The sequence below is a fragment of the Panthera leo genome, chromosome C1 (genome assembly GCF_018350215.1).
Source record: "Panthera leo isolate Ple1 chromosome C1, P.leo_Ple1_pat1.1, whole genome shotgun sequence".
Classification (NCBI taxonomy): Eukaryota; Metazoa; Chordata; class Mammalia; order Carnivora; family Felidae; genus Panthera; species Panthera leo.
Window position 1 is genome coordinate 191,079,017 of NC_056686.1, and position 25,256 is coordinate 191,104,272.

General features: G+C 38.2%; 1 protein-coding gene across 16 annotated transcripts in view; it reads left to right on the forward strand.

The window, feature by feature from the left end:
• The window catches only part of ADAM23 (ADAM metallopeptidase domain 23), a 317,233-nt gene that overhangs the window by 227,499 nt on the left and 64,478 nt on the right, over positions 1–25,256 (forward strand). For all 16 annotated transcript variants that reach the window (XM_042949899.1, XM_042949900.1, XM_042949905.1 and 13 more), the window contains 10 exons: positions 1,919–1,984; positions 8,831–8,902; positions 10,999–11,162; positions 12,276–12,360; positions 13,363–13,453; positions 15,993–16,041; positions 18,244–18,343; positions 22,259–22,330; positions 23,055–23,144; positions 24,362–24,442. In XM_042949899.1, the coding sequence (XP_042805833.1) occupies positions 1,919–1,984; positions 8,831–8,902; positions 10,999–11,162; positions 12,276–12,360; positions 13,363–13,453; positions 15,993–16,041; positions 18,244–18,343; positions 22,259–22,330; positions 23,055–23,144; positions 24,362–24,442 (870 nt within the window). The remainder of the gene's footprint in view (positions 1–1,918; positions 1,985–8,830; positions 8,903–10,998; positions 11,163–12,275; positions 12,361–13,362; positions 13,454–15,992; positions 16,042–18,243; positions 18,344–22,258; positions 22,331–23,054; positions 23,145–24,361; positions 24,443–25,256) is intronic.

Sequence of the window (25,256 nt, forward strand, 5' to 3'; positions counted from 1 at the left end):
ATTGAATCACGATCAGGGCCGCTTCACTCAGTTAAATTGTGTGCCCAAAATCACATAGTATCTCAGTGTACCTAAAGCAGTTTAAATTTGGGCAACTTCCTCTTACAAACAAAAACAACAAACCAAACTCCTCCTGTGATTTGAGTCTTATGGGCATATCAGCCTTTTCCATTAGTGATATAAATGGATTCCAGTGTCCTATGAACACTGATGGAGCGTATTGTATTAGCTTCCTTTTCAAAGCATGTTCTTACAAAACTTACAGTGTGTTTTTTTCTATTAAAAGTACAGCAGACTTTTTCTCACATGGCTTATATAACAAATTTGAAACATTTTGATAAACAAAAAGTGTAAGGGGAAGCATTAGATTTTGAAATGTTGGCTAATTATGCTTATTTGTATTTCTTTCAAATTAAAAGTTCTGCTACACCAGAATTTGAAGCTGGATGTGTTTTTCTAAGGATCTATTTGATCATTAGTATCATGACAGTTACTAAATAAGAATCATGTAATTATAATCAACAACAATCATATAGCTCCCATGTATTGATAAATGTATAGGGGCTTTGTCATTGAAATTATGTTCCTAGTCTTTTTCATAATAGATTAGAAAGCTGTAATGATGGGGACTGTTTCGTAATTACATGGTGAATGCTATGTAACCGAGAATTAATTCCACAGCATATAGATTACATGGTAATTTACGAGATAACTTAATGAGTAATTATACTGAAAATTGCACATTTTAGATAATGTTTTGCTGAATGTATTTTTTTGTGAAAAAATTAGACCACCAGCCATCAGAAACTTAGTTACAGGTTAAATCGTCCTCTCTTTTATGAGCCTTTCTTCATATTATGGTGATTGTGGATACAATTTTTGTTTTTTTACTTAGAGACTTTTTTCTTGTTGTTTTCCTTACTCTTGAAGATGTGGTTGGTAATAATAAGTTTTATATAGGCTACTGATATTTCATGATAGTCCACCCTTATCAAATGTAAACTGACGAATGACCTTATACATAAAGAAAAAAGAGTCATCATTATTGATTTCCCAGTTATGAAAAAAGAAAGTCCAAATGATGGCTAAAATGCTTAGCACTTGCTTTTAAAATTATCTAGTAATAATCAAAATTTAGAAGAACTTGGAAAATAGTAATTGTCAATGTTTGTTCCTTTAGGAAGTTGTGTGGTTAAAATGTAATACGTTATTATAATTTCACTCCATTGAGTTAATGCATCTTTTGACTATATGTATATATTTTAATTTTTTTTGTTTACTTATTTTGAAAGAGCACATGCATGCAAGTGGGGGAGGGGTGGAGGAAAAGGGAGAGAGAGAATCCCAAGCAGGCCCCACGCCATCAGCACGGAGCCCGACACGGGGCCTGAACCCACACACCAATGGATCATGACCTGAGCCTAAACCGAGTCAGACGCTTAGCTGACTGAGCCAGCCAGGCTGCCCTTCTCTTAACTATATTGATAGCTGTTCCATGTGTGCTGTGCTATTCTTATTAAATGAATTTTAAGTAGATTTTCTTTGAAGTTTGAAGTAGATATGAATCTTTTTTTGGTCACAGTTTAATGCCAAAAAAATTGAGATTACTTATTTTAGCAGAATTATACTGTGCATTTTTCTCTAGAATATTTTTACATATGAAAATCATATAAAAATAACATGGGCTGTTCTTTGATGAGTATCTTAATGATAATTAAATACAATTCTTCTCTGAATACTTGAATGTTTGCCCACACTTTACAGTCACTTTCTTTGATCTCCTCACCAAGTTTCCTCCAGGGTGTTTATAAAGTTAGCAGGACGGGGTTCTTTGGAAATTCAGAGTCAATCTCCAAGTTCAGAGTTAGCATCAGAGATATATCTGACCACTCTGACCATATATGTTTATTTTCCACAGCCATCTCGTGGTGTGTTTGAAGAAATGAAATATTTGGAACTTATGATTGTTAATGATCACAAAACGGTAAGAATATAAGGAATTAGTGAGTTTTAAACCTGGTAGCTTGCTTAAGAAAGAGTACATTTCACTTTATATTTAAAAATTATTTGTTACTTACTAAGGCCAATATATTTAGATGTTTTATTTCTTTGGAACTATTGAATGGCTTGATTTATTTCATGGTGTTTGGAAACAGTGGGTTTTATAGAATTTTCACAACTCTGAACTTTCCTTTTATTTAGTGATTATAATTAATGAGTTTAACTGTCTGTTTGATGTCTTTTACACATCTTCATTTAAAATTTTTATCCTCTACTTTTCATCATCTATTTGGCCACTACGTTTTTAATTTTATCACGTGTCTTTGTTCTGCTAACATTTTTTTCTTAGTAATTATTATGGCCTGTGGCAAAAATAGTTATAGGAGATAAACATGTATAATAAAGGCATATCCATGGGGCGCCTGGGTGGCTCAGTCAGTTGGGCAACCGACTTCAGCTCAGGTCATGATCTCGCGATCTCACGGTCCATGAGTTCGAGCCCCGCGTCGGGCTCTGGGCTGATGGCTCAGAGCCTGGAGCCTGCTTCCGATTCTGTGTCTCCCTCTCTCTCTGCTCCTCCCCCGTTCATGGTCTGTCTCTCTCTCTGTCTCAGAGATAAATAAACGTTAAAAAAAAAAAAAAGGCATATCCAAAGAGACTATCTTTGATGATTTATCTTCTTTAGATTTTAGAAAGATGAATAATATTGTGTTACTTATGTCAGAGTAAAATGTAAGTTAGCGTGTCACCTCAGTAACACTTAAGAGACATGAAAAATGATTATTGCCTCCTTTAGCCCTTCTTGAAAATAGAGTAGAAACTTTCTTAACCTTATTTTGCTTAATCATGTCCCTTATAAAATGGGTTGGCTGAAGCCTACAGCTTTCTAAAGAGTCTAACCAACACTTGGGGTATGCTGGTAAGTGTTTAACACCCAACTCTCTGGAAAAAAAAATACCTTGATTTATAATGTTTGCTGATATTGGTGGTGTAAATACTCCCATCGTAGCTGATTTCAAGCTACCCAAGTGAGGTCACTAAATGAAGAGCTGGAAAAAGTTGCATCCAGTTGGCTCTCGTGAACTGTTGGGAGGGGGCTCCAGAACCCCATGGCCACACTTCCCAGACTGGGTAGGCCAGTCGTAATTTTTGTTGTAATTACATAACTTAGTTAAAAAATTATATAAACTAAAACAAAGAGTACTTGCTTTTATGAAAACTCAGTTACATTCTGGAAAGATGAGAATCTGTAAGAAACACCTGAAAGTCAGGTATGGGTAAAAAACCTGTAAAGGATTGCAGCAAAAATTCAGATTGCCTCACATGTATCATTAAGTCCTTTTTTAAAAAAAGTTTTTTTAACATTTATTTATTTTTGAAAGACAGAGAGAGACAGGGTACTAGTGGGGGAAGGACAGAGAGATAGAGGGAGGAGACACAGAATCCTAAGCAGGCTTCAGGCTCTGTTGTCAGCACAGAGCCTGATGTGGGGCTCAAACGCACGAACTGTGAGATCATGACCTGAGCTGAAGTCAGATGCTTAACTGACTGAGCCACCTAGGCACCCCAAGTCCTTGTTTTATTTTGAGGAGACCAAATTAGATTAGCAGACTATAGGGTAAAATGACAACATGAAATTCTAATTAGTAGAGGCTACTCAAAAAAGGCCTTGAAAAAACCGTATATTTAAAAATGTGGTGACTTTTAATTTATTTTTAAACTTTTGAGTCTCTACTTTAGCAGACATTTTCCATTAAGTTGCAAGTACTAGTTCAATTATGTTAAATATTATTCAGTGGAATACCTCTTCATTTTATATGCAGATTTATTTTATTTACCAGTAGCTTTTTTATATATTGCTTGCTATATGTTAGAAGCAGCAGAATTTATCAGAATTACATACAATTTAGGAGAGGTCTTTTCTGGTGGGAAGGAAAACCAAATGTGTAGACAGCCATTTTAGCTAATGAAAGCTAAAAAAGGAGTTTCAGAAGGACATTAATTTTCTTGAAACCCCAAGATAATTTTTCACCTGAACTATTTTTGTTGATTGGCCCAATGAGTTTTTATCTAGCTACTTCTCAGTCCTTAGCACTGTGGTATGTTGTGAAATTAGGGCTTTAGACACTTAAGCTTTTTCTAATACCCATTATATAAATACTTTTAAAGTAGTGGAAGCAATAATTAAGCTACATGCAATGCCTTTAAATTCACAAAGTACATTCGCATATAGCTGAGAATTAATAGAACAGTTCTCCAACCGATTACTTTTGTAATTCCACATTTCCTGGTCCACCATACTCTATTGGGAAGGTACATAAAGCTATAAATCAAAGAGTAGATAGCAGTAACTGTATAAATAGAAAAAAAATTTTAAATTTATATGCTTTGAATTTATTTTTTAATCCTTTTAAATGGAAGCATGTGAATAATCTTGTCTTTGTCTTATGAATGATACAGTAGCACCCTCCCATTAAAATACCATTTTCATAAATAGAGATTTTCTGCACATTATACCATATATTCTGTGATAAAGTTAACTTGTTTCCGCTACCAAATTTGTTAATGGTAAACCTTGATAATTATTTTATTATAATTAAAATTGAGTGAGAACTAGGCATGATATGTTCATTTATCTTTGAAGCTAGAAGAAAAGAACCGTAATTTGCAGTGTTAAATTTGGAGGCAATGCACAGTAGGAAATGAAAAAAAAAAGTTTTTAAGTAGTTGTTGAATTTGATTGACACAAAGAAGTAGTAATTCAGAACATGGATCAGAGTACGAAATTCATGTTTTGAAAGTAAAACTGAAGTAGAATAATTACCATCTATTTTTTTAATATCTGAATATTTGCTCTTGGGTTTTAGAATGATCATCCCTGGAATTACTCATCATACAATCTGTGCTAGATGAAGCAGCACAGTTGTTTTGATAACCGTCATCCTTGGGTTGAAAATCAAGCTTTAATTTTAATTTTTTCAAAAAGCAAATTTCTTAAACGTTGTAATTGTTCAGGAAGGAAAGTAAATTTGGCACTTTAAATGTAAATTATTTTCAGTGATCACAAAATGTGAAAGTAAGTTTTATCATAAATGGAGATTTTACAGTTTCTTTGTATGCAAAATTCTCATTCATTCAGGGACTAGAAACATTTTGCCTACATTCACATTCAAGCTCACCTCTTTAATTCAGAGTAACCTAATATTGGCTTCCTGAAAAAATGCAGACACCTTACTTTGAATAAGCATCATGTTTTCAGTGGCTTTCAATTAGAAAAGAAAAATCCCTCAATTTTGTAGAAAGCATCTTAGTAGCTGTCTGGTGGAACCTAATTTGTGAGCCAATTATAGCTTTGATAAGGGTCTGCAAACGTTTCTTTGAGCCACTTGGGCTAAATATAAATATGAAAAACCTTACTCTAATAGACAGTTGGTTGAAATATTTTAAAGTGCACAAGAAAATGTCTTGCTTACATTTTTGCTGTGTCCTTATGTATAAGTCAAAGAGTGCAGGTGTGTTATAACTCAGACTTTTTTTTCGATTTAAACTTCAGTTTAAACCCTATTTAAAAACCACCGTATTTATGGGCACCTAACCAATTATGAGTTCTCATCAATAATCATGATTTATCGGGAATATACATAAACTATTTTATAAGAATTGTTAACAGAGAAGTTTTAGCTCCTGTCTGAACCCAGAGTAGGCATTGAATTCCATCTGTGTGACCTTGGATAAGTTCTTTGTCCTCTCTGAACCTCATATTTCTAAAATGGGGCTAGTAAACGCCACCTCATAGAATTGTGAGGCGCATATATTTGTTGTAGCAGAAACACTTACTGGTCCTGGTAAATCCTAGCGGCTCGGGTAAATGGCACTGCAGGTGAACAAATCCAGTGGGTGCTACTAGCTGTCATCATTTATGCTCTCTCAGCAGCCTTGGACGCGGCTCAGCACGCTCTCCCATTTGAAACATTTTCTTCATCTCTCAGCTTCTGTGACACAACAGCCCCCCCCCACCTCCCTAGTTATTTCTTCTTAGTCTTGTGTACCTGGCCTCTAGCATTTTGCGAATACCCCTAACTTGGTTTTGGGCTTTCTTTTCTTTCTAGAACTCCCCCAGAGTGCCCACTTCCAGTCTCAACCTTTAACTAGTATCATGACTTTAAACTTGACCCTCTCTACTTTATGCCTCTAGCCTCATGGATCCATCCTTATGTATCCACTGTCTACTTGCATGCCTACTTCAGTACTGAATAGGCTCATCTCCAACGTTTCTGAATCACAACTCTTGATTCCTTAGTCCTAATCTTCTCTTCTCCTAGTCTTTCTCATTATTTTAAATGGCACCACTATTCCCCCAGCTATCCAAGTTCAAAACGTAGCAGTCATCTTTTATTTTCTTCTTTCCTCACCTCCCACATCATATACATCAGCAAGTCGTGGGACCCCTGCCTTCAGAGCGTGTCCACTTACTTCTCTGTCCAGATACCCAGCCTTCCTTACCTCTTACCTGGACCATTGCAGTAGTTTCCCGGCAGGTCCCTCTCCTTGCATGCTGGACCCTCTCTAATTCATTTACCCCACAGTGGGCAGAGTGGGCTTTCTAAAAAGGAAAATAGAGACGTGGAAATTACAAACATGAAATAAGTGAAAAACATCACATTTTGATAGACTTCCAAAAAAGACCTCATTTTGTTAAATTTTTTAACTTGCATGTCGTATTTTTCCAGATAATTATATTATAAAAAGAAGTCTACAAAATGGACAAATTAATGTTCAGAAGAAAATAAAGTGAGTTGTAATAGGTGCCTTAGAATAGGTGTCAGCTAATATCTTTCCTTTCTTTTTTGTGCTTCTTCACGTTGAGACTTTTTAACATTTTCATCACCCCAAAGGGACTTAGTGTTGAGACTTTTGCTTTTAGCTTAAAAAATGTCTTTGACATTTTTTAGTCTGTGGAATTTGCTGGACAACTTAAAATCCTTAACTATTTACAGCAGCTTCTTTATGCTAGGTTTGAAAACCCTGTTAAAGTACCTTAAGTTTTTTCAATCAATACGATGTTTTATGGCCCAGTTATATGCACAGATTGATGTTCACTACCAGTAAAGAACACATAAAGATAGTTCGGGTCAGATTGGAATGCACAGTGGCAGCAGTAACATAGAGTCTGAGTCTGTTCTGAGTCCAAGTCCATTCAGGTTGGCGTAACAAAATACCGCAGCCTGGGTGGCTTATGAATAACAGAAATTAATTTCTCACTGTTCCAGGGGCCAAGGAGCCCAAGACTGTGGTGCCAGCATGGTTGTGTTCTGGTGAGGGCCTGCTTCCCGCTTCATAGCCAGCACCTTACTCTGTCCCCATTTCTTCTAGTAGAAGGGGCAAGGGAGCTCTCTGGAGCTTCCTTTATGAGGCACTACTCCCACTTATTAGGATTCCACCTCATGACCAAAGCATCTCCCACAAGCCCCGCCTCCTCAGACCATCATTTTGGGAATTAGGATTTCAACATATGAATTCGGGGGAATACAAACATTCACACTATGGCAAGTGTTATAAATGTAAATGGTTATAAATTAACGAATGCTACCAAACCAATAGGACGGTACTAATTTATGGCACATTTTTCATGGGTTGTCATATATAAAATATGATAAAAAATAAATATCGAGTATCTAAGCATGAAGACCTAGATTCTTTGTTTAAAAAAAACATAGTACCACAGGTAGAGAGAATTAAATGAAGGGAGACTGACAAATTTATAGTGTGAAAAGTGGGCAAAGGAGAAGAAAAAAAGAATATCATGGGTTTCCAACATAGAAACATTTTTAATAGTTGTGAAAGACATGTTATTTTAGTAATTGTGATTAAAGACAGATTTTAAGATTTATGGTGCAAATCTGATTCAGTAGTTTTGAGTCTGTTTTCCTTTCTCCTCGGTAGAGGGCGTGATCCCCCTGCGTAGATGTCAGTTTTCCAATGCCCTCTCAAAGACCTGCTGCGCAGTATTTGCTAAAACTGTAGCCCTCCAGATGTTGTTGTGGAATTATTCTGTTAATTGACTTTTGTTTATTTTCTCAAATAATCATAAATAACCATAAACATTCTTGAAAGCTTCCTGTGGAGGAGGCATTCTTCTGAAAGAATATACTGAAATGTATGAAAGAATGCATTCCGTATCATGGGCAGTATCTAAAATGCTGCCGAGGAAATTTTCTTGGTGTGTGTATGGTCTGGAGTTTAAAGTGAGAAGGGTGTCGTATTGGGCCTAAATTTCTTGGCTAAGCTCTTTGTAAACTGGTAAAGGTGCTTTCAGTGAAAACAAAAAGGTTGCATTTGTAGACATTAAGACTGAATTAACAACTTACTTCTCAGGTGTAAAGCCTCTCACACAGGTTTCTTTTTTTTTTAATTAAAGTATTTTTTTATTATTACTATTTGTAATATAATTTACTGTCAAATTGGCTTACATACAACACCCAGTGCTCATCCCAACAAGTGCCCTCCTCGGTGCCCATCACCCATTTTCCCTCTCCCCTCCTCCTACCCACCCCCCACTCCCCCCATCCACCCTCAGTTTGTTTTCTGTTCGCACAGATTTCTACAGGCGCTCTCCTTACCTGGAACTGGTAAGGTGTTTTAGATAGAGTGTTGCTGCTTAACAGAGAAATAAAATAGAACACCACCATATCCAACATGGCACAAGCTGAACTGTGTATTTTTGATCCCCATTTGTACTATTGCTGTGAGATTTCTGCTTTTACTGTATTTTGAAATTTACCATGAAATTATGATTTAGCAGTGACTGGTTTATCCTTTCCCCCCCCAGTATAAGAAGTATCGCTCTTCTCACGCACACACCAATAACTTTGCAAAGTCTGTGGTCAACCTTGTGGATTCTGTAAGTATCCTGCTTTTCTTGAACCTATTTTTCCAAGATGGAATGGTTTATATTTCTACCTGTTTACTTGTTATTTGAATTCTTTCTTGGGCAAAAGTAAAAATGCCATCCTTAAGCTCATCTGGCTAAGAAGTTATAGGGTGGAAACTTCACAAAGAGTAGCGTCCTCAGAGCTAGGAGGGCTGCTGAGTCATTCTCAGTATCCCAGAGATGCATTAGTGCTGCTTATAAGTGATGTCCAGACCTGTTTGTCACCAAGCCTATGAAGGACAAAAACACAAGAGAAAATAAACTACCAAAAGAGTATAAATTATACTTGCCAAATGAGACTTTGATGATAATAACCAGTTGAGCTTATTGTCTTAAATATATGGCAAGAGAGCTAGTAGATTGAGGTGGAGTATGTTTGGAGAATATAGGAAATACAGTTTTATTTTGTTTTGTTTTAACTAACATTTACTTTCTTAGTAGTGAATGCTTCAGATTTTATTCCTAGATGACAGCATTAAGTGCAGTCCCCAAATGAAACTAATTCGAAACAGTAAAATCTGTATCTTCTTACAAAGACTTCTAACTGTATAAAATCGTTCATATCAATATTTTTTCCCTCTCATTTTGTAAGTTACAGAGAATAATGGTTAAGGTTTTCTTCCTTGTTCCTGCTTTAGCTAGAATTCCATAGATGTGAATATTATTTGCTGTGTTCCAATAACTGGTTCTATTTGCCATAGCCATTGGCTAAATATAGCATACTGCTTTGTGTTCTAATGTAAAGTGCTCTTTTGTTCAGTTAAATATATTTTTATCTGATATTTATTATATGCCCCTCTTACCTGGCAAAAGAAGACTTTTTATGAGTTGCCAACTATCTAAATGATACTTGTTTTCTCCAAAGAACTGCCTCCTTTTCTGCCTTTGAAACAGTCCCCGAACCTTCAATGTTGTAAATACTCATAACATATGACACCTACAGGGACAGCTAGGTAAAGGCATAATACGGGTGGATGAGCATAGTGGGTCATACAGAGTTAGGACTGAAATTCTGAAAGCCAGTTTACACGTGGGTAATTAATTTTCCGTAATTTCAGCTCTTGTCAGCCGCCTTCTCAGACAAAAACTATAAGTTAATATGGAAAAGAGAGTATCGGGCACACCTTTTTCGCTGCCAAAGTTGTTGACTTGGTAGCATCTTTGTGTTGGTCATTCTACCATGATTGAATGGAATCACATCTTGCAAAGTGCAGTTTTTGTTTTGGGCTCTCCTATAAGCTGACCAGCTCTAACTTGCTCGTCGTAAAATCATTTTAGCTTCGGGTTGAGTCAGGCACGATGATATTTTCTTTCTTTGGTGGGTTCAAAGACATCCATTATTTTCTTAATTAGCTTGAAAATAGGACAAAGTGACAGCAGTCTTTGAAGTCGCTTAATTGTGTGAATTGTTTAGCTACTGGGCCGGAACTGGAGAAAGAGAGCCGAAAGATACAATTTAAATGTTGTGAATGATGCCACCCCGTGGCGAGGGTGAGGTGGGTGATACGCATCTGCTTTTCCCTGTTGTGGCCCAGATCCACGACTCCCGCTGGCTGTTATTCTAGGTGTCATGTCACAAGGCCTCCAAGGGCAAGCCAGCCATGTTGCTGGTGCTTGTCCAAGGATTTACCAGACTATTCCAATCCTGCAGGACTCGCTGGTCACACTGCGCTTACCCGGAGCCAGTATGTCAGGCTCCTACGTGTCACCTCCTGTGAGGTTTGGAAGGGTGATTTTACTCCACCCTGTTTAGAATTTATGTCCAGACTTTCGAATCTTGACATCCCTACTGTCCATCCCCCAGTAGGATGCCTGGCCACTAAATGTGCTCATTTGGGATTGAAATAGTCTAGTAGGAGAGAGGCTGAATTGTGTGATTGTGATTTCTTTTTTTAATTTTTGCTCTTGGAAATGAGAAAGGAAAGAAGATTCTTTATGATGAGCTAATTGTGACCTCATGTTCTCCTCTTACCTCCCCTCCTGTCCTTCCACTGACTCTGAATCACTGATTGTGCATGTTTGACCCAGTGTTTTCCTCCTGCACCTGTCCTGTTGTATACCCTCAGATTTACAAGGAGCAGCTTAATACCAGGGTTGTCCTGGTGGCTGTAGAGACCTGGACTGAGAAGGATCATATTGAGATCACCACCAACCCTGTGCAGATGCTCCATGAGTTCTCCAAATACCGGCAGCGCATTAAACAGCATGCTGATGCTGTGCACCTTATCTCGTATGTACCTGTGGTCTTTGGGTTGACATTTATCTTGATCCCTTTATTGGACCACCTAAGTTATACATAAGTGTATGGATCCTGAATTGATTCCTTTCTCTGGTTATATACGTACCAGGGAGGTAAGCCTTCTGGTGCTGGGAAGGTGGTTCCATGGTCATAAGATTTACCTTTAGAGCATGATCTTACTTTCACACTTTACATCTTGCAGGTGAACTCATGATTCAAGGTGGCTGCTGGTGGACCAGCCTTTATTACGGGCACCAGGAGTACAGGGAGGGAAGAGTGCAAGAGAGCACTCCTTCCAGCTGAGTTAGCTCCATTAAAGTGGATTTCCTGAAAGCTTGCACATATCAATTTTTACCAGTAAATCATTTGCTAGCCCTTTGTCATAGCCACACCTAGCAGCAAGAGAGACCAGGAAATATAGTCTTTTGAGGTGAACCATTGAATAAAATTGAGATTTTATCCTTAAGGAAAAGGATTGCCATACTTTCTTTTAATATAATAAGTGGTTTCCTTGTCCACTCATTACAAAGCTGTTTTCAGACCATCCTCTAAGACCAACCAAATTCCTCCTTCCTTGCCTCTCACCTTAGCTCTTTACTCATTTCTCTCAGTCCATAATCAGCAACTTCTTTTTTTTAAATTTTTTTTAATGTTTGTTTATTTTTGAGACAGAGACAGATTGAGCATGAACGGGGGAGGGTCAGAGAGAGAGGGAGACACAGAATCCGAAGCAGGCTCCAGTCTCTGAGCTGTCAGCACATAGCCCGACATGGGGCTGGAACTCATGAACCGTGAGATCATGACCTGAGCTGAAGTCGGAGGCTCAGCCGACTGAGCCACCCAGGCGCCCCCAGCAACTTCTAATAATTTATAAATTTGTAATAATCAGCCAGTGCTTCGTAGGTGCTCAGTTAATGTTTGTTCTACGGAGATTGCTTAACATAACATGAATCTAAAGGTATTTAGAATGTAGTTTTTGATTTCCTGAGGGAAGTTGAATTTGGGGTATTCAGTGTAGAGTGAGTAGACATGTTTTGGGACATGATGGTCCCATATATGATGGCCACCACATTGGCTTCCTGATTGCCCTTTCTTTTTCTGTAGGCGTGTGACATTCCACTATAAGAGAAGCAGCCTGAGTTACTTTGGAGGTGTCTGTTCTCGCACAAGGGGCGTTGGCGTGAATGAGGTAAATTTGATCAATTTTCTTAAAGTAGAGCTTTATCTTTGCATCTGATCTCTTTCTTCCCTGTGGCCTAGTTTACATCCCTCTTGGGCTTGTTTAAAATGACAGTGACACCGGGAATAAGGTATAAGTGATTTATATTAGTAAATAGAACCCAAAGTGGTCTTTGGTGTTAAAAAAGAGGTATTGCTTCATTTCATAATGATAGTATTTCATATTTATCAGGCAAATGCATGCCAACGATTGATCCAGATATTTTTTTCAACTCTATGGATAAATTTTTATAAACTTATTAATCCTTTCCTGATAACTTTAAGCTATAATGCTCTCCTGCAGATGTAAGCTATAATGCTCTCCTGCACATTTAAATCAAAGAATGTGTGATTATATTTAATCAGTATCTTTGGTTTCTCCCTATGTAAAATTTTCATTTTTATGCCTTCTACCTGTCTATCTATAGAATTCATTGAAACAAATGTTTCCTTCATCTCATTGTTTGGATTCCAGTACCTTCATTTATATAAAGGAAATTCTTACAACAGTTGGTGACAGCACTCAAAAAGGCTGAACCAACTATAGCTAAACCCTGATAAATGCCAGGATATATTAGAACAAGTTGTAGCCAGTAGCCATCATTCAGTAGAGGCCTCTCTGAGGCCTCTCTGAGCCATCATTCTGTCAAGGCCTTTCTCTCGACATATTTTTAGTAAGTTGAATTTATTCTTGGTTTGGAATGAGTTGGATTGGGGCACAGCCTTTTACGAATTGTATCTTATGTTTCCATGTGAGAGCATCAAGTTCTGAGAGATGCCACATAGGAAGAGAGGCGTTCTGCTTCTTGGGCCCAGTTGCAAGGAAGAGGTGCTGAGGAACGTATGCCGTCTTTTGATGCTGTGAGGCTCTGCTTAGGGAACTGAGATGATATGTGGTGATGATTAAGAAATAATAACTAGCTTTGTGCACTCTCTCAAATGTTTCCCACACACTTTCAACTCTGAAAAACAGTATGGTCTTCCAATGGCAGTGGCACAAGTATTATCGCAGAGCCTGGCTCAAAACCTTGGAATCCAATGGGAACCTTCTAGCAGAAAGCCAAGTATGTACATTGACCTTCTTACTCACTTTCATGTGCCATTCTGTCTATATAATGCATGTCCGGTCAATAAATAAATATTGTTCATTCCTAAGTCATTATAGTTTAATTGTAGTCTACTTCCTTCCTCTTAAAAAAGATGATCAAATGAGCGACTTAAGGTAATTTTTAATCCGTTTGGGTTGTAGATATCTCTCCTTTAAAATTCATAAAATCATACTCACTTTCTCAGAGTGGGATCAGGTCTTTCTCACACTGCAGAATGTTGGGGGTGAGGTCAATGAGTACTCACTCTCTGGGTTCTAAGCAGCGGAGTATAGAAACTGGATGCCAGTGAGACTCCATCAGGGAGTTAATAATAGTACATTTGGATCAAGGAATAGCTTAGATCTACTATAAGAAAGCAGCGCCAACTCTAATTAAAATTCCCCACCTACCTACCTCCAACTGAACTCACTCACATGGTCCCATCAGAAGAGTTCAAGAAGAAGCCTCCCCTCCAGGCAGCTCTGCCCTAGGGCCCTTTAAGCCTGGGAATGGGTGGCAGATGATAACACTCTAGTGGGCAGGCAGTGCCAGGAGGGAGTCCACACAGGGCCCCAGATCCCATCAAGTGGGAAAGTGCAGCCAGTGACGGCTGGTGTCACTCTCTTCACTAATCAGAAGAGAGGAAGATGGAAAGACAGGACTGAGCTTCTGGTAGCAAAATATCCAAGGCCCACAATGGTTTTAGGAGTCCATGAAAAATTTGAATTTCTTTAAAAATCAGAATGAAATCCAACCTGGATTATATTAGTCTTTAAACCAACAAAGTAGCAAAATACAATTTCTAATACACTTTGGTGGCACGAGGCCAAAGTGCCTAAGGCTCACAAAAATAATAATGCGACCTTGTGGATAAAAGGACCGAGGTATTCACTCAAATTATTCTCTTAAGTGGAAGTCTGCTCCCCTCTGTTAAACTATCAGACGCTTGAAGTAAAGGTCTCCTTGCCCACCTCACTTCCCCAAAGAAGAAAAGGACAACAATCTACGTTCACATTATTCTACATTTTATACTTTAAAAAAAAAATATTTTTTTAATGTTTGTTTACTTCTGAGAGAGAGAGAGAGAGAGCTAGAGCACAATCAGGGGCAGAGAGAGAGGGAGACACAGAATCCGAAGCAGGGTCCAGGCTCTGAGCTGTCAGCACAGGGCCCGATTCAGGGCTCCAACCCATGGGCCATGAGATCATGACCTGAGCTGAAGTCAGATGCTTAACCAACTAAGCCACCCACGCACCCCAATTTTATACTTTTTTGACGACTCTCAAATAATTGTCATTAATGCACATGTTATGGGAACTTGAAACAAAATACATATCCACAGGCTTCTCAATTTCCTTTTTGGACGTATTAAGTCATCACTTTGTGGGTGTATTAAGTCTGGTGGCACTTTGCAAATATCCATAAACTTTCATTTATTAATATCTTGCTCAGAGTATTTGCTTTCCCAAGGAAACACACAGTACACATCAAAGGAAGTATTTGGGGTTCCATCAGCGGGATAGATGGCTTTAAAATCTGAAAGAGTAGGGCCAGGTATATGGCCTTGTTTGAGAAGGCTGGGGCTGTGAAGAGGCCAGCGCTGGGGTCAGCAGAGACCTGTTACAGAGTTGGGTGAGGGTCTGCGGTGAGAAGTAGGGGTTCATTACTGATGCCTGGAGTAGTTCCTTCCTAACATGTTTTATTCCTTTGTGAATTATTTGTTTAGGTAGATAGTTCATTAGTTCTGAACTTCGATTTTTGAAAAAATCCCATCTGGAGTCTTTCTGTAAACACATCTGTGTTTATGATAGAAAAAAGAATAGGAAAAATAAAAGAACAGCCCATTACTGTATCAGTATGGCAGTGTCTGACATCCATGTTGAGTTTATGACTATTGTTTAATTTAAATGACTATTTACACTTTTATTTTAGAATGCTCTCTTTTCCTAAACCTTTTAGCGTAGTGTTCTTCAAGTTCCGGCCCAACCTCACCTTGACTCGAGCAAATGGAATTCTCTCCTGGAACCTCCGTGTGCTCTGTTGGCGGAGCTTCAGTGATGACTCGTTATATCTGTGCAAGCGAGCCTTCCAGCTCACAGAGCACATATAGGCGCTCATCTTGCATGAGCCCGCGACCCACTCTGGGAGATAGGCAGAGAGGTTATTCCCCGTTTTCCTCATCAGGTGGAGTTTGGACCAGAACTCAGGCTTTTCATTTCCAGACCAGGCTACTTTTCCCTAAACATTAATTGAGTTCTCTGAGTTACAAACACGAAGAGAGGCACAGTTTTATTCCTTAGCAGCTGTTGTCTTAGGGAGCAACCTATACTCCTGGAAAGGATAAAGAAGTATTGTTTTAAAAGAAATAGGTTTTGTTTGGAGAGACCTCACGTTCTGTATCTTTAGGACATGAAATTGGTGATGAGAATTATCTCAAGAGCTGCAGTGCAAAGTAAAGATGTGACTTTTGTTGTTTCTCTCTTTTTTTTTCTTGCTTATTATTTCATCGGACTAGAATGTGACTGCACAGAGTCCTGGGGTGGCTGCATCATGGAAGAAACAGGGTAAAATTTCATTATATATGCATTTGAAATATGCCTTTCACTGAAATTGCTGTTTATGATTAGATACACAGTCTCCCAAGTACTGGTCTCTTAGGTTCAATACTCAGTATAAATTCAATAGTTAATTATCTTATATTTTAAAAATGGAAGGACTAATTTGCCTTATATTTTAATTTTTTGCTTAAATTTGTTGATAATAAAATATAGTAATAACTGCTGTTTCTTTCTATTGACCTTTAAAGGAAGCACATTATTAAATGCTTCTAAGTTTAGCAGAGGCATTAATTTTTTAGTGCACTTAGAATAAAAGCTGGTTGTCTGCCTGAAGCAGTCAATGAAAATCAATTTATCAATTTATATTTTAAGGAACTCTCCAATAGACATGTTTGCCATAGTAAAAATTACACTATATTGCTTATATAATCAATATAGCTTTTTTGGTTCTTAAGATACTTTATTGTGTCTAAATTAGGTATCTCCTATTGATAGAAATTTGAACATTTTCTCACCTATCTCTTCTTGTGAGGACACTCTGGGAACTAGAACCCCTTTCTAGTTGCCGTTGCAGCTGTGAACCAAAGCCTGGAAACATTGCCCCAGCCCCTGCACCCACGGGAGCCACTGGCCCATGGCCATCTAAGCTAGAGCCCACCCCTTCTAGCTGGAAGAGGTTTTCTCACCCGTTTTGTCTCTCTTGTTCCTTCTGCCCATGCCAGATATCTGTTCAACACATCACCCATTTCTGCTCCTACTCCCATCCCGAGGAGCCCCAGTGGCCAGAGGCCCTGACCTACTCATGCAGAGTCCCTTCCTTACTCTTCCCCGGGAGTCCTGCTCATGGGGAAAAGACGAGTGTGAGTGTGAGGGTTTGCAGAGAGAGTCAAAACTCCGCCTGCTGCTTTAGGACATAGGTTTCTAGAAATGTAGTTTAAACGTGAAACCGTTAGCCTTCATGCTCCCCTTACTATTGCACCACAATTTAGTAACATTATGGGTTAAACAGCATTTTCAAGGACTACTCTAGGAAGGTAACACTATTGATAATATTGCTTCTAAAGGGAGCTGCCTTCTGCCTTCTGAACTCCCAATTTCTAAATGAATTTTTGGACTGACCACCCTTAGAATATAAAAAAAACTACTTAGTGTGTGTGTGTGTGTGTGTGTGTGTGTGTGTGTGTGTGTATTTAAATATGTGTATGTATGCCAATTTATTTCCTGATTTGAAAATGCAGTCTTATCAGACTTTTAGAGGAAATGCCAAGCCTCTTTAAAAGATCCCTGTCAACAATGGTAGGTTTTTCCTACTTCCATATACTACCCTCATGCACCAGGTTACAAAAAAACTGTTGGATTACATCTCGGAATAAGCGGCCTGTCACTCTCAAATCAAGTACTGTGACAAATATGCCCGAGGAATCAGCGTGTATGATTCCATTTAACCATGACCATATGTATAATATTTTCCTATGCACTGACCTAGAGATAGTAATTTGATTAATTTCATCACACAGGCTTATATTCCTGCTAAATCATTAATATCACCAAATAGTTTTTGAAGTTGAGCATAAGGAGCTATTTATTACCTAATTCTAATTCAGAAGGAGCTTACCCTATGTGCCAAAAACATATATACAGATATCCATGTGTGTGTGTGTGTGTGTGTGTGTGTGTGTGTGTGTGTGTGTATAGTATAATACTTCTCTTTAGGGTTTCCTTGTTTGCCTCAATTGTGTTCCTGAAGCCTGCATTATATAATCTTTAATAAATTAACGGTCACAATTCCTTCCTCCAAAGTAGAATCTGACAGGTTCCCTTGTGTCTTTTATTCGGGACAGAGGCAAAAAAGTGCTTGCCTTTACTGAGACAGAGCAAATAAAAACGACCACATTTAAAAATACAGCCTAGGTGGAGAAGTTTTGTGATGAGCTTTCTAAACCTCTTCTAAGCCAAGGCACAGAAGAGCTTGGCTGCTGAGGAGGTTGTAACCTGCCTCCCAATCTGTGGTTTTCTTTGAATTTCTATTTTTGTAAACTCTACCACACATACTTATTTGGCAATTGGAACATAAATGCCTTGTCAACATTTGTGTGGAAGCATCTAGATCCAGAGTGAACATTTTGTTCTAGTTCAAGGGTTTTAATTTTCTTCTTTGATGACTGCTTTTGGTAAATTATTTACATAATTGATTCTTTATTTTCTCAGGGTGTCCCACTCCCGGAAGTTCTCAAAGTGCAGCATTTTGGAATATAGAGACTTTTTACAGAGAGGGGGAGGAGCCTGTCTTTTCAACAGGCCGACAAAGGTTAGTAACTCAGAAAGTGTAATCATTTGTCCAATTTTGTTTTTGCTTCTAAGAAGTTCATTTAATGTGCATAACACTTAGGAAAGCAACAGCCTTTGAAATCATATACACCTCAGATCTACTCGCAAATCTCTTATTTGTGGGAAAAGACTTAAAAGCCATTCTTGCGTTTTACTGCTTGTGAAATGTTGAAGAGTAGCTTAATAAAACTAGATGCAGAAAGACTTATCTTTTTACAGTGGAATACTGCCAAACGTCAGATACTTGTCTTGGAAAACAGGTTTTCTTTCTGTCGATCAGATTAATATTTATAGAAGCCATTATCATCTTGAAGAACTAGTCCTGTTTAAATGAATGATAAAACCATAGTTTCCCCGCTCTGAATCTCTGATTTTTCAATGCTGGCTGTACCCCTCCCACCCTCCCCTCCAAACAAACATCCTTCAATTAAAATATTTTTGAAATTTTCATATTAGGGTTTTTCATCCTGCTGCTAAGAGATTGTGGATTAGATTAAGATATATTGCTTTAGGGATGCCTGACTGTCTCAGTCGGTTAAGCGTCCGATTGAGGCTCACGTCATGATGTCACGGTTCGTGGGTTCGAGCCCTGCACCGGGTTCTGTGCTGACAGCTCTGAGCCTGGAGCCTACTTCAGATTCTGTGGCTCCCTCTCTCTCTGCCCCTCCCCTGCTCACTCTCTGTCTCTCTCTCAAAAATAAATAAGCGTTAAAAAAATAAAAACAAAAAAACAACAAAGAAAGATATATTGGTTTAACCCATTTCTCTGACAAAAATTCTATTTTCCTTTGGCATTCTCTCTAGGGCTTTTTTTTTTTTTTTTTTTGAGTGGTCTATTCTCCTAGACAGGAAGCATTACTAATATGAGCCAGCCAAAAAATGGCTCGAGGTATTTACGGATCTCATAAATACATATGTGTATTTAGTATTTATTCTGTAGTCCCTCTGTGTGGGAAGGTCCATGTTGTCAAATGGCACTTCATCAAATTCATATACACAGTGTCACAATCCTTATCCATAATTCCTTAATTCAAAAAGCTCAGAAAATTGGAAGTGTTTTTTATGAGTTTTCATAGAACATGTCAAGGCAGTAAAACTTGTCTTGGACTGAAAACCTTTATTATCTCCCATAGTGTAAATATTCATAAGTCTTACTGCAGAAATAGAAATGTTTTTGATTTTAGGGTATGCATGAGGCCCCTCAGGGCTTTTATATAGAACATGGTAATTGCATCATACTTTTCTAAAATCTAGCAAAGCCAGACTTTCAAACTCACTGCCTACAAAGCTTTTGGATAAGAGATTATGGACCTATCGTAGCATTTTTGGAAATGAATTTTTCAACAAGCAAAGAGATAGGATTGCTGCTAATTCGCAGATGGTATAGAAATTCTAACATTGCACATTTCATATTGCTTTTGACAATACTACTTCATAAGCCAAATATAACCCATTTGCTATACAAGAAGATTTAATGCTCTATGAATTGAGAGAGCAGTGAAATCATGTTAGCCTTAAAAAAATAAAAATCAGTGACTAATGTGGATAGTTGACAGACTAATTTACTACTATCCTCATAAGTAAGTGATACTCCTGTAGTCAGAGGATAGTAGTTTGATGTCTGACACCTATATGAAGTCTCAGTAAGGCTGCAAAAAAAGAAACAGGAATTTTAAAGTGACCTTGCATCATGTAATTCGGCTGCCTGCCTTTCATGACATTGATCTCAATACAGGAAATCTGAGAATTTCAAAGTGTTTAAAATGGGGGAAATGAGTATTAATGAATTAATGTGAGCTGCTGGCTTTATGAATTGCAATGTATGTGACTAATTTTACCTGCCTTGTGTCTCGCCAGCTAATTATAAGTAGCATGCTTGAGGGAACAACACTGAGTTCTAAAGTTTCTAGAGTGTGTTAAAGGATCCACTACTAGGTTTCTGAAATTGCCTGTGAGTAGAAAGAAAATTATTCCAATAACTTGGAAACTAAATAAAAATGACTATACATCTTCAATTTTAAAAATTAGTAAATACAGGGGCACCTGGGTGGCTCAGTCGGTTGAGCGTCTGACTTTGGCTCAGGTCGTGATCTCACGGTTCATGAGTTTGAACCCTGCGTTGGGCTCTGTGCTGACAGCTCAGAGCCTGGAGCGTGCTTCAGATTCTGTGTCTCCCTGTCTCTCTGCCCCTCCCCTGCTCATGCTCTGTCTCTGTCTCTCTCTCATCTCTCAAAAGTAAACATAAAAAAATTAAAAATTAGTAAATACAGATTTATTTTTTTAAGCTACATGGCGGAATTATTTATTTATTTATTCATTTATTTATTTATGAGTTATTTATTTATTTATTTATTTATGAGTTATTTATTTATTTATATTTTGAGAGAGGGGGCGCACTCATGAGAGAATGCCAAGCAGGCACCGTGCCATCAGCGTGGAACTCTATGTGTGCGGCTGCATCTCATGAACTGTGAGATCATGACCTGAGCCAAAGCCAAGAATAAATGCTTAACCAACTGAGCCACTCAGGTGTCCTAGAAGGATTTTTTTAAGCCCCCATGGATTCCAGTAGAACTGTTTATATGTATGCATGAAGGAACTGACTCTTTTTTTCTAAGTGCTTTTAGTGAGTGAATGTATGCATGCGTGGTTTCCATGTTATTTTCGCATTATCTGTGTGTCTGTTTTCTGTGCTATGGGACTCTTCCCACTGGCCATGTTTTCCACTCAGTTTGTGATAGTAGCCTGTCACAGGATGGAAGCAGGGTCCAAGAATGAAGTCTAGTAGTTGATTCCATGCGGGGCCTGATAGAAAGTGCTAGCCATGTTCCAATCTGAGCTTTCCGTTTCCATTTTCTCCTGCCTCCTGATAAAAATCCCATGGAGATTAGGACTGCTGATTTCACTCAGTGGACTTTCCCATAGGGGAGTCTGACTCCACCCAAGTACCCTGGAAACCTTTCTTGTTTCTGATAAGAGTTTTCCCTTCCTGCAAGTGGAAGGAGAATTGGGTCTTTGTCAGGTGGACCCAGTGGAAGGCAGCCCTTCTTTGGGGGCGGGTACTGCTACTGGCGAAGGAGTCTCTTTTGCCCTCTCATGCTCATGGCTTTGAGCATTTGGATTGGGATGTGCTGTTCCAGTCTCCATCCAAGTGTGATGGACGTGCCCAGGGAGATCTGGTCCCAGCTGAAGGAAAATAGAAATGTTTCTTGTAAATAATCAACTGCCTCTATCATTGGTTGCAATACAGTTTATCTGGCAAGCAAGTTATAGCACTAGCAGTGTGAGTCATTCTAGAAATTTGACTCTTCCGTAGCTCCAGAAATGATTGAGGAATTTCTATAGAGCCATGCATATGTCTGCACATTTATGTAATATGCTCTGGACAGTACAGATTTCTTTTCAATGAGAATTATGGGCAGCACTTTTTCTAAGCTTATTTGAATTTCCTTGATTGTGTATATCACATTTGGCTGTGGCTGAAACATTTTTATCTTTTTGACAATTTTATGTTTTCTCAGCCGACTTGAGATAAGTCACAAAATTAGATATCTGTGAGCCTTAGCAATGCATTTTAGCTCCATTAGCAAATATGATAAGTGATCTATTCTTTTTGACAGCTTATTTCCATTAACAAGTAATTCTCATGGTAGAGGTCATCTCTGGGGCCCATCTCCAGAGAATCCTCCAAGAAATATTACCCCATTTGGAATATGTTTTTTAGAAGTGTTGTTAATAAGTGAACAGTGTTTCCCACACAGACATCATTTATAGGTGCCATCACAACAAATCACAGAAGAATATCACATGATAGCCGATTATACGGCCCAATTGGTGTGTTGACTTTCTGTGATAAATTAAAACGTGTTTCCTTTCTCTTCCTAATCTCTTTCAGCTATTTGAGCCCACAGAATGTGGAAATGGATATGTGGAGGCTGGAGAAGAATGTGACTGTGGTTTACATGTGGTAGGTATAAGAGATCTTTTCTGTCTTCAGCACAGTTCTTACCCAGAGCAAACAAGAATAGCATTAGTGAGAAGCCTATACTGGCCTTCTCAGTGGTCTTTCTCATCTATTAATGCTTAATCCCAGCTCAGACAGGTTAGAATTAATCATGTCCTTATGGCCCCGTTTGAAAACAAAAACAAAAAGAAAAACAAAACAAAAAAAACCAAATGGGTTCTTCTAATCAAATCTCCTCCCTCTTAAAAATCCATAGCTCATATTCATCCCACTCAAATTTTACCAAATCATGAAGCATGGTGTGTGTTATTTTTGTCTTTATAAAACTAGATAGAGTCTGGGGCACCTGGCTGCCTCAGACGGTGGGGCACGTGACCCTTGATCTCAGGGTAGTGAACGTTAGCTCCATGTTCGGTGTAGAGATTACTTAAAAAAAATCTTAAAAAAATAACTAGATAGAATCTTAAGAATGTGTTAGAGCTAACCAACGGTGAGGTGCCTGCTAAGAGATGAGCTTACTTGTTGGTAGACAAGCCTTTTCACAGAAGATCACCCTTTGATGAAAAATAAGGCAGGAAGGACTCTTATCATTGTTTAAAGTGATTACTTCCTAAAGTATTTGCTTGCTATTGTATAAGTCTCCCCACGTGGAGTACACAGGTGGAGACAGGGTTGAATGACCAGCCTGTAAGCTTCCTCGCTTACTCACGTGAAGTGTTTCCTCTAGGAATGCTATGGATTTTGCTGTAAGAAATGCTCTCTCTCCAATGGGGCTCACTGCAGCGACGGGCCCTGCTGTAACAATACCTCATGTCTTGTGAGTTACCTGACAATTTTGTCTTCCTTTTCATGGACATATTAGCTAAATATCTCAGTGTGTACATACAGCATTTTTAGAACTTGCTACAAATCTGTTGATTGATATGTGCCTCACAGTTTTGTACAATCAATAAATCTACCTAAAACCTGGGGGTCAAAACATCTACCTTTACTATGATTCACTGTCAACTATCCTACCCTTCAATACCTCCTTAAGAAAATATACATATACTCCTTCCAAATAAACATTGAGAGTTGCCCTGAATGCGGATGAAAGCCACATTAAATGGTTGAATAGAAAAGGGACAATTCCTGTGGTCTTTTTAATAATAGTTCCTATAATAATAATAATAATAATAATAATAGGACTTAACCTTTTTCTTTAAAACTTACCCTAATTTATTTTGGACAATGAACATAAAACCTAGTGCTTACATTTTTATGTTTGGTTTTTGAAATTCCTTATAAAGGCAAGAAAGCTAGATAAGGAATGTTCATATGTGTATATATGCAGCTTATGTGTGTGTGGACACAGTTAACTTCCATCTTAGGACCTCCAGTGAGCTTTTGAAAAGTCACTTTTTAAACATTCCTTTTTCTCATTTACCAAACCTCTAATATTACTTAAAACCATAAATTTACATGATTTTATAATTTTATTCACTACCAAGGTATGATGGCATTTTAGGACATTCTAGCTTGATTGTCTTATGTTCCCCACCAGATTACAAATTGCTTGACATCGATGGTCTCTTCCCTTCATCTTTTACCCACCCTCTCAATGTGATTGGTGTCACTGAAAGGAGTTCATATGAATTCACTGAAATTTGATTGTGTACATTTAGCTACAGCAAGATTAACATCCAAGCTCATAGGTATAATCAGTGTAGACTGAGTGTGGATATCAATATTCACAGAGATCTTAAATGTTTGTATTTTAGTGATTTGCTCTTTTGTCCTCAACCACACAACTGTATCTTCTTCACATAATTGCCGTCACTTTGTTTTCCAGAAGTAATACTCTTGAGACCGTGGGTTTTGAAATCTAAAATTGAATGGCTTGGGTTAATGATTCATTTTACTACAGAGAGTGGTACCTGGACTTGCAATTTCATAAAAAGAGTTTGGTGATGGTTATGATCGTTGGTGAATAAAACAATACTATTTGAAATAGTAATTTAATACTAGCTCCTAATACTGAATTTTTATTTGCAGTTTCAGCCACGAGGGTATGAATGTCGGGATGCTGTGAATGGGTGTGATATTACTGAATATTGTACTGGAGACTCCGGCCAGGTATGACAAGCTGAGTTTTTGAACAATACATTTTACTTGCAAGTATCTTACACATTGGAAAGCTTTCAGTTTGGACTACGTGTGAATAGGATTTAGCTTCTTTGTTTTTTGTTTTGTTTTACTTTGTTTTCTAGTAATTACTAGATCTCCACCATGCCTTGATTTTTAGGAACGTATGTAGAGTTTCTTGGGCCTAAATCTCTTTTTTCTTCCAAATTTCCCCTTCATGATTAGTTCTCTTTATGTGGTTTCTATCCAATGAATTAATCTTTCTTTTTGTCCCAACATCTAAAATAGTATGTTCACATTCATGAAGAATTAATGTACTGTTTCCAAACATCTTTAAACCACAAAGCCCTTTCTTGTAAGAAAAAAATGGGTTGGGGGGCGCCTGGGTGGCTCAATCGGTTAAGTGTCTGACTTTGGCTCTGATCATGATCTTGTGGTTTGTGAGTTCCAGCCCCATGTTGGGCTCTGTGCTAACAGCTCAGAGCCTGGAGCCTGCTTCAGATTCTGTGTCTCCTCCTCTCTCTGCCCCTCCCATGCTCATGCTCTGTCTCTGTCTCTCAATAATAAATAAACGTTGAAAAAAAATTAAAAAAAAAAGAAAAGAAAAAATGGGTGGGATGCCCTCTGTAGAAGGCACAGAACGAGTAGCACTGCTCTGATTGAAGGGGGATCACGAGCAGGGGCCCCCCTCTCTCAGTTCTGTCTCTCTCCCACTTACATTGTCTGGCACCATGGCCCATATGCTTTTGTGTGGACTTCTTCACGTTAAAAATTATTATACCATTATAATTGACGTTGCCTACCA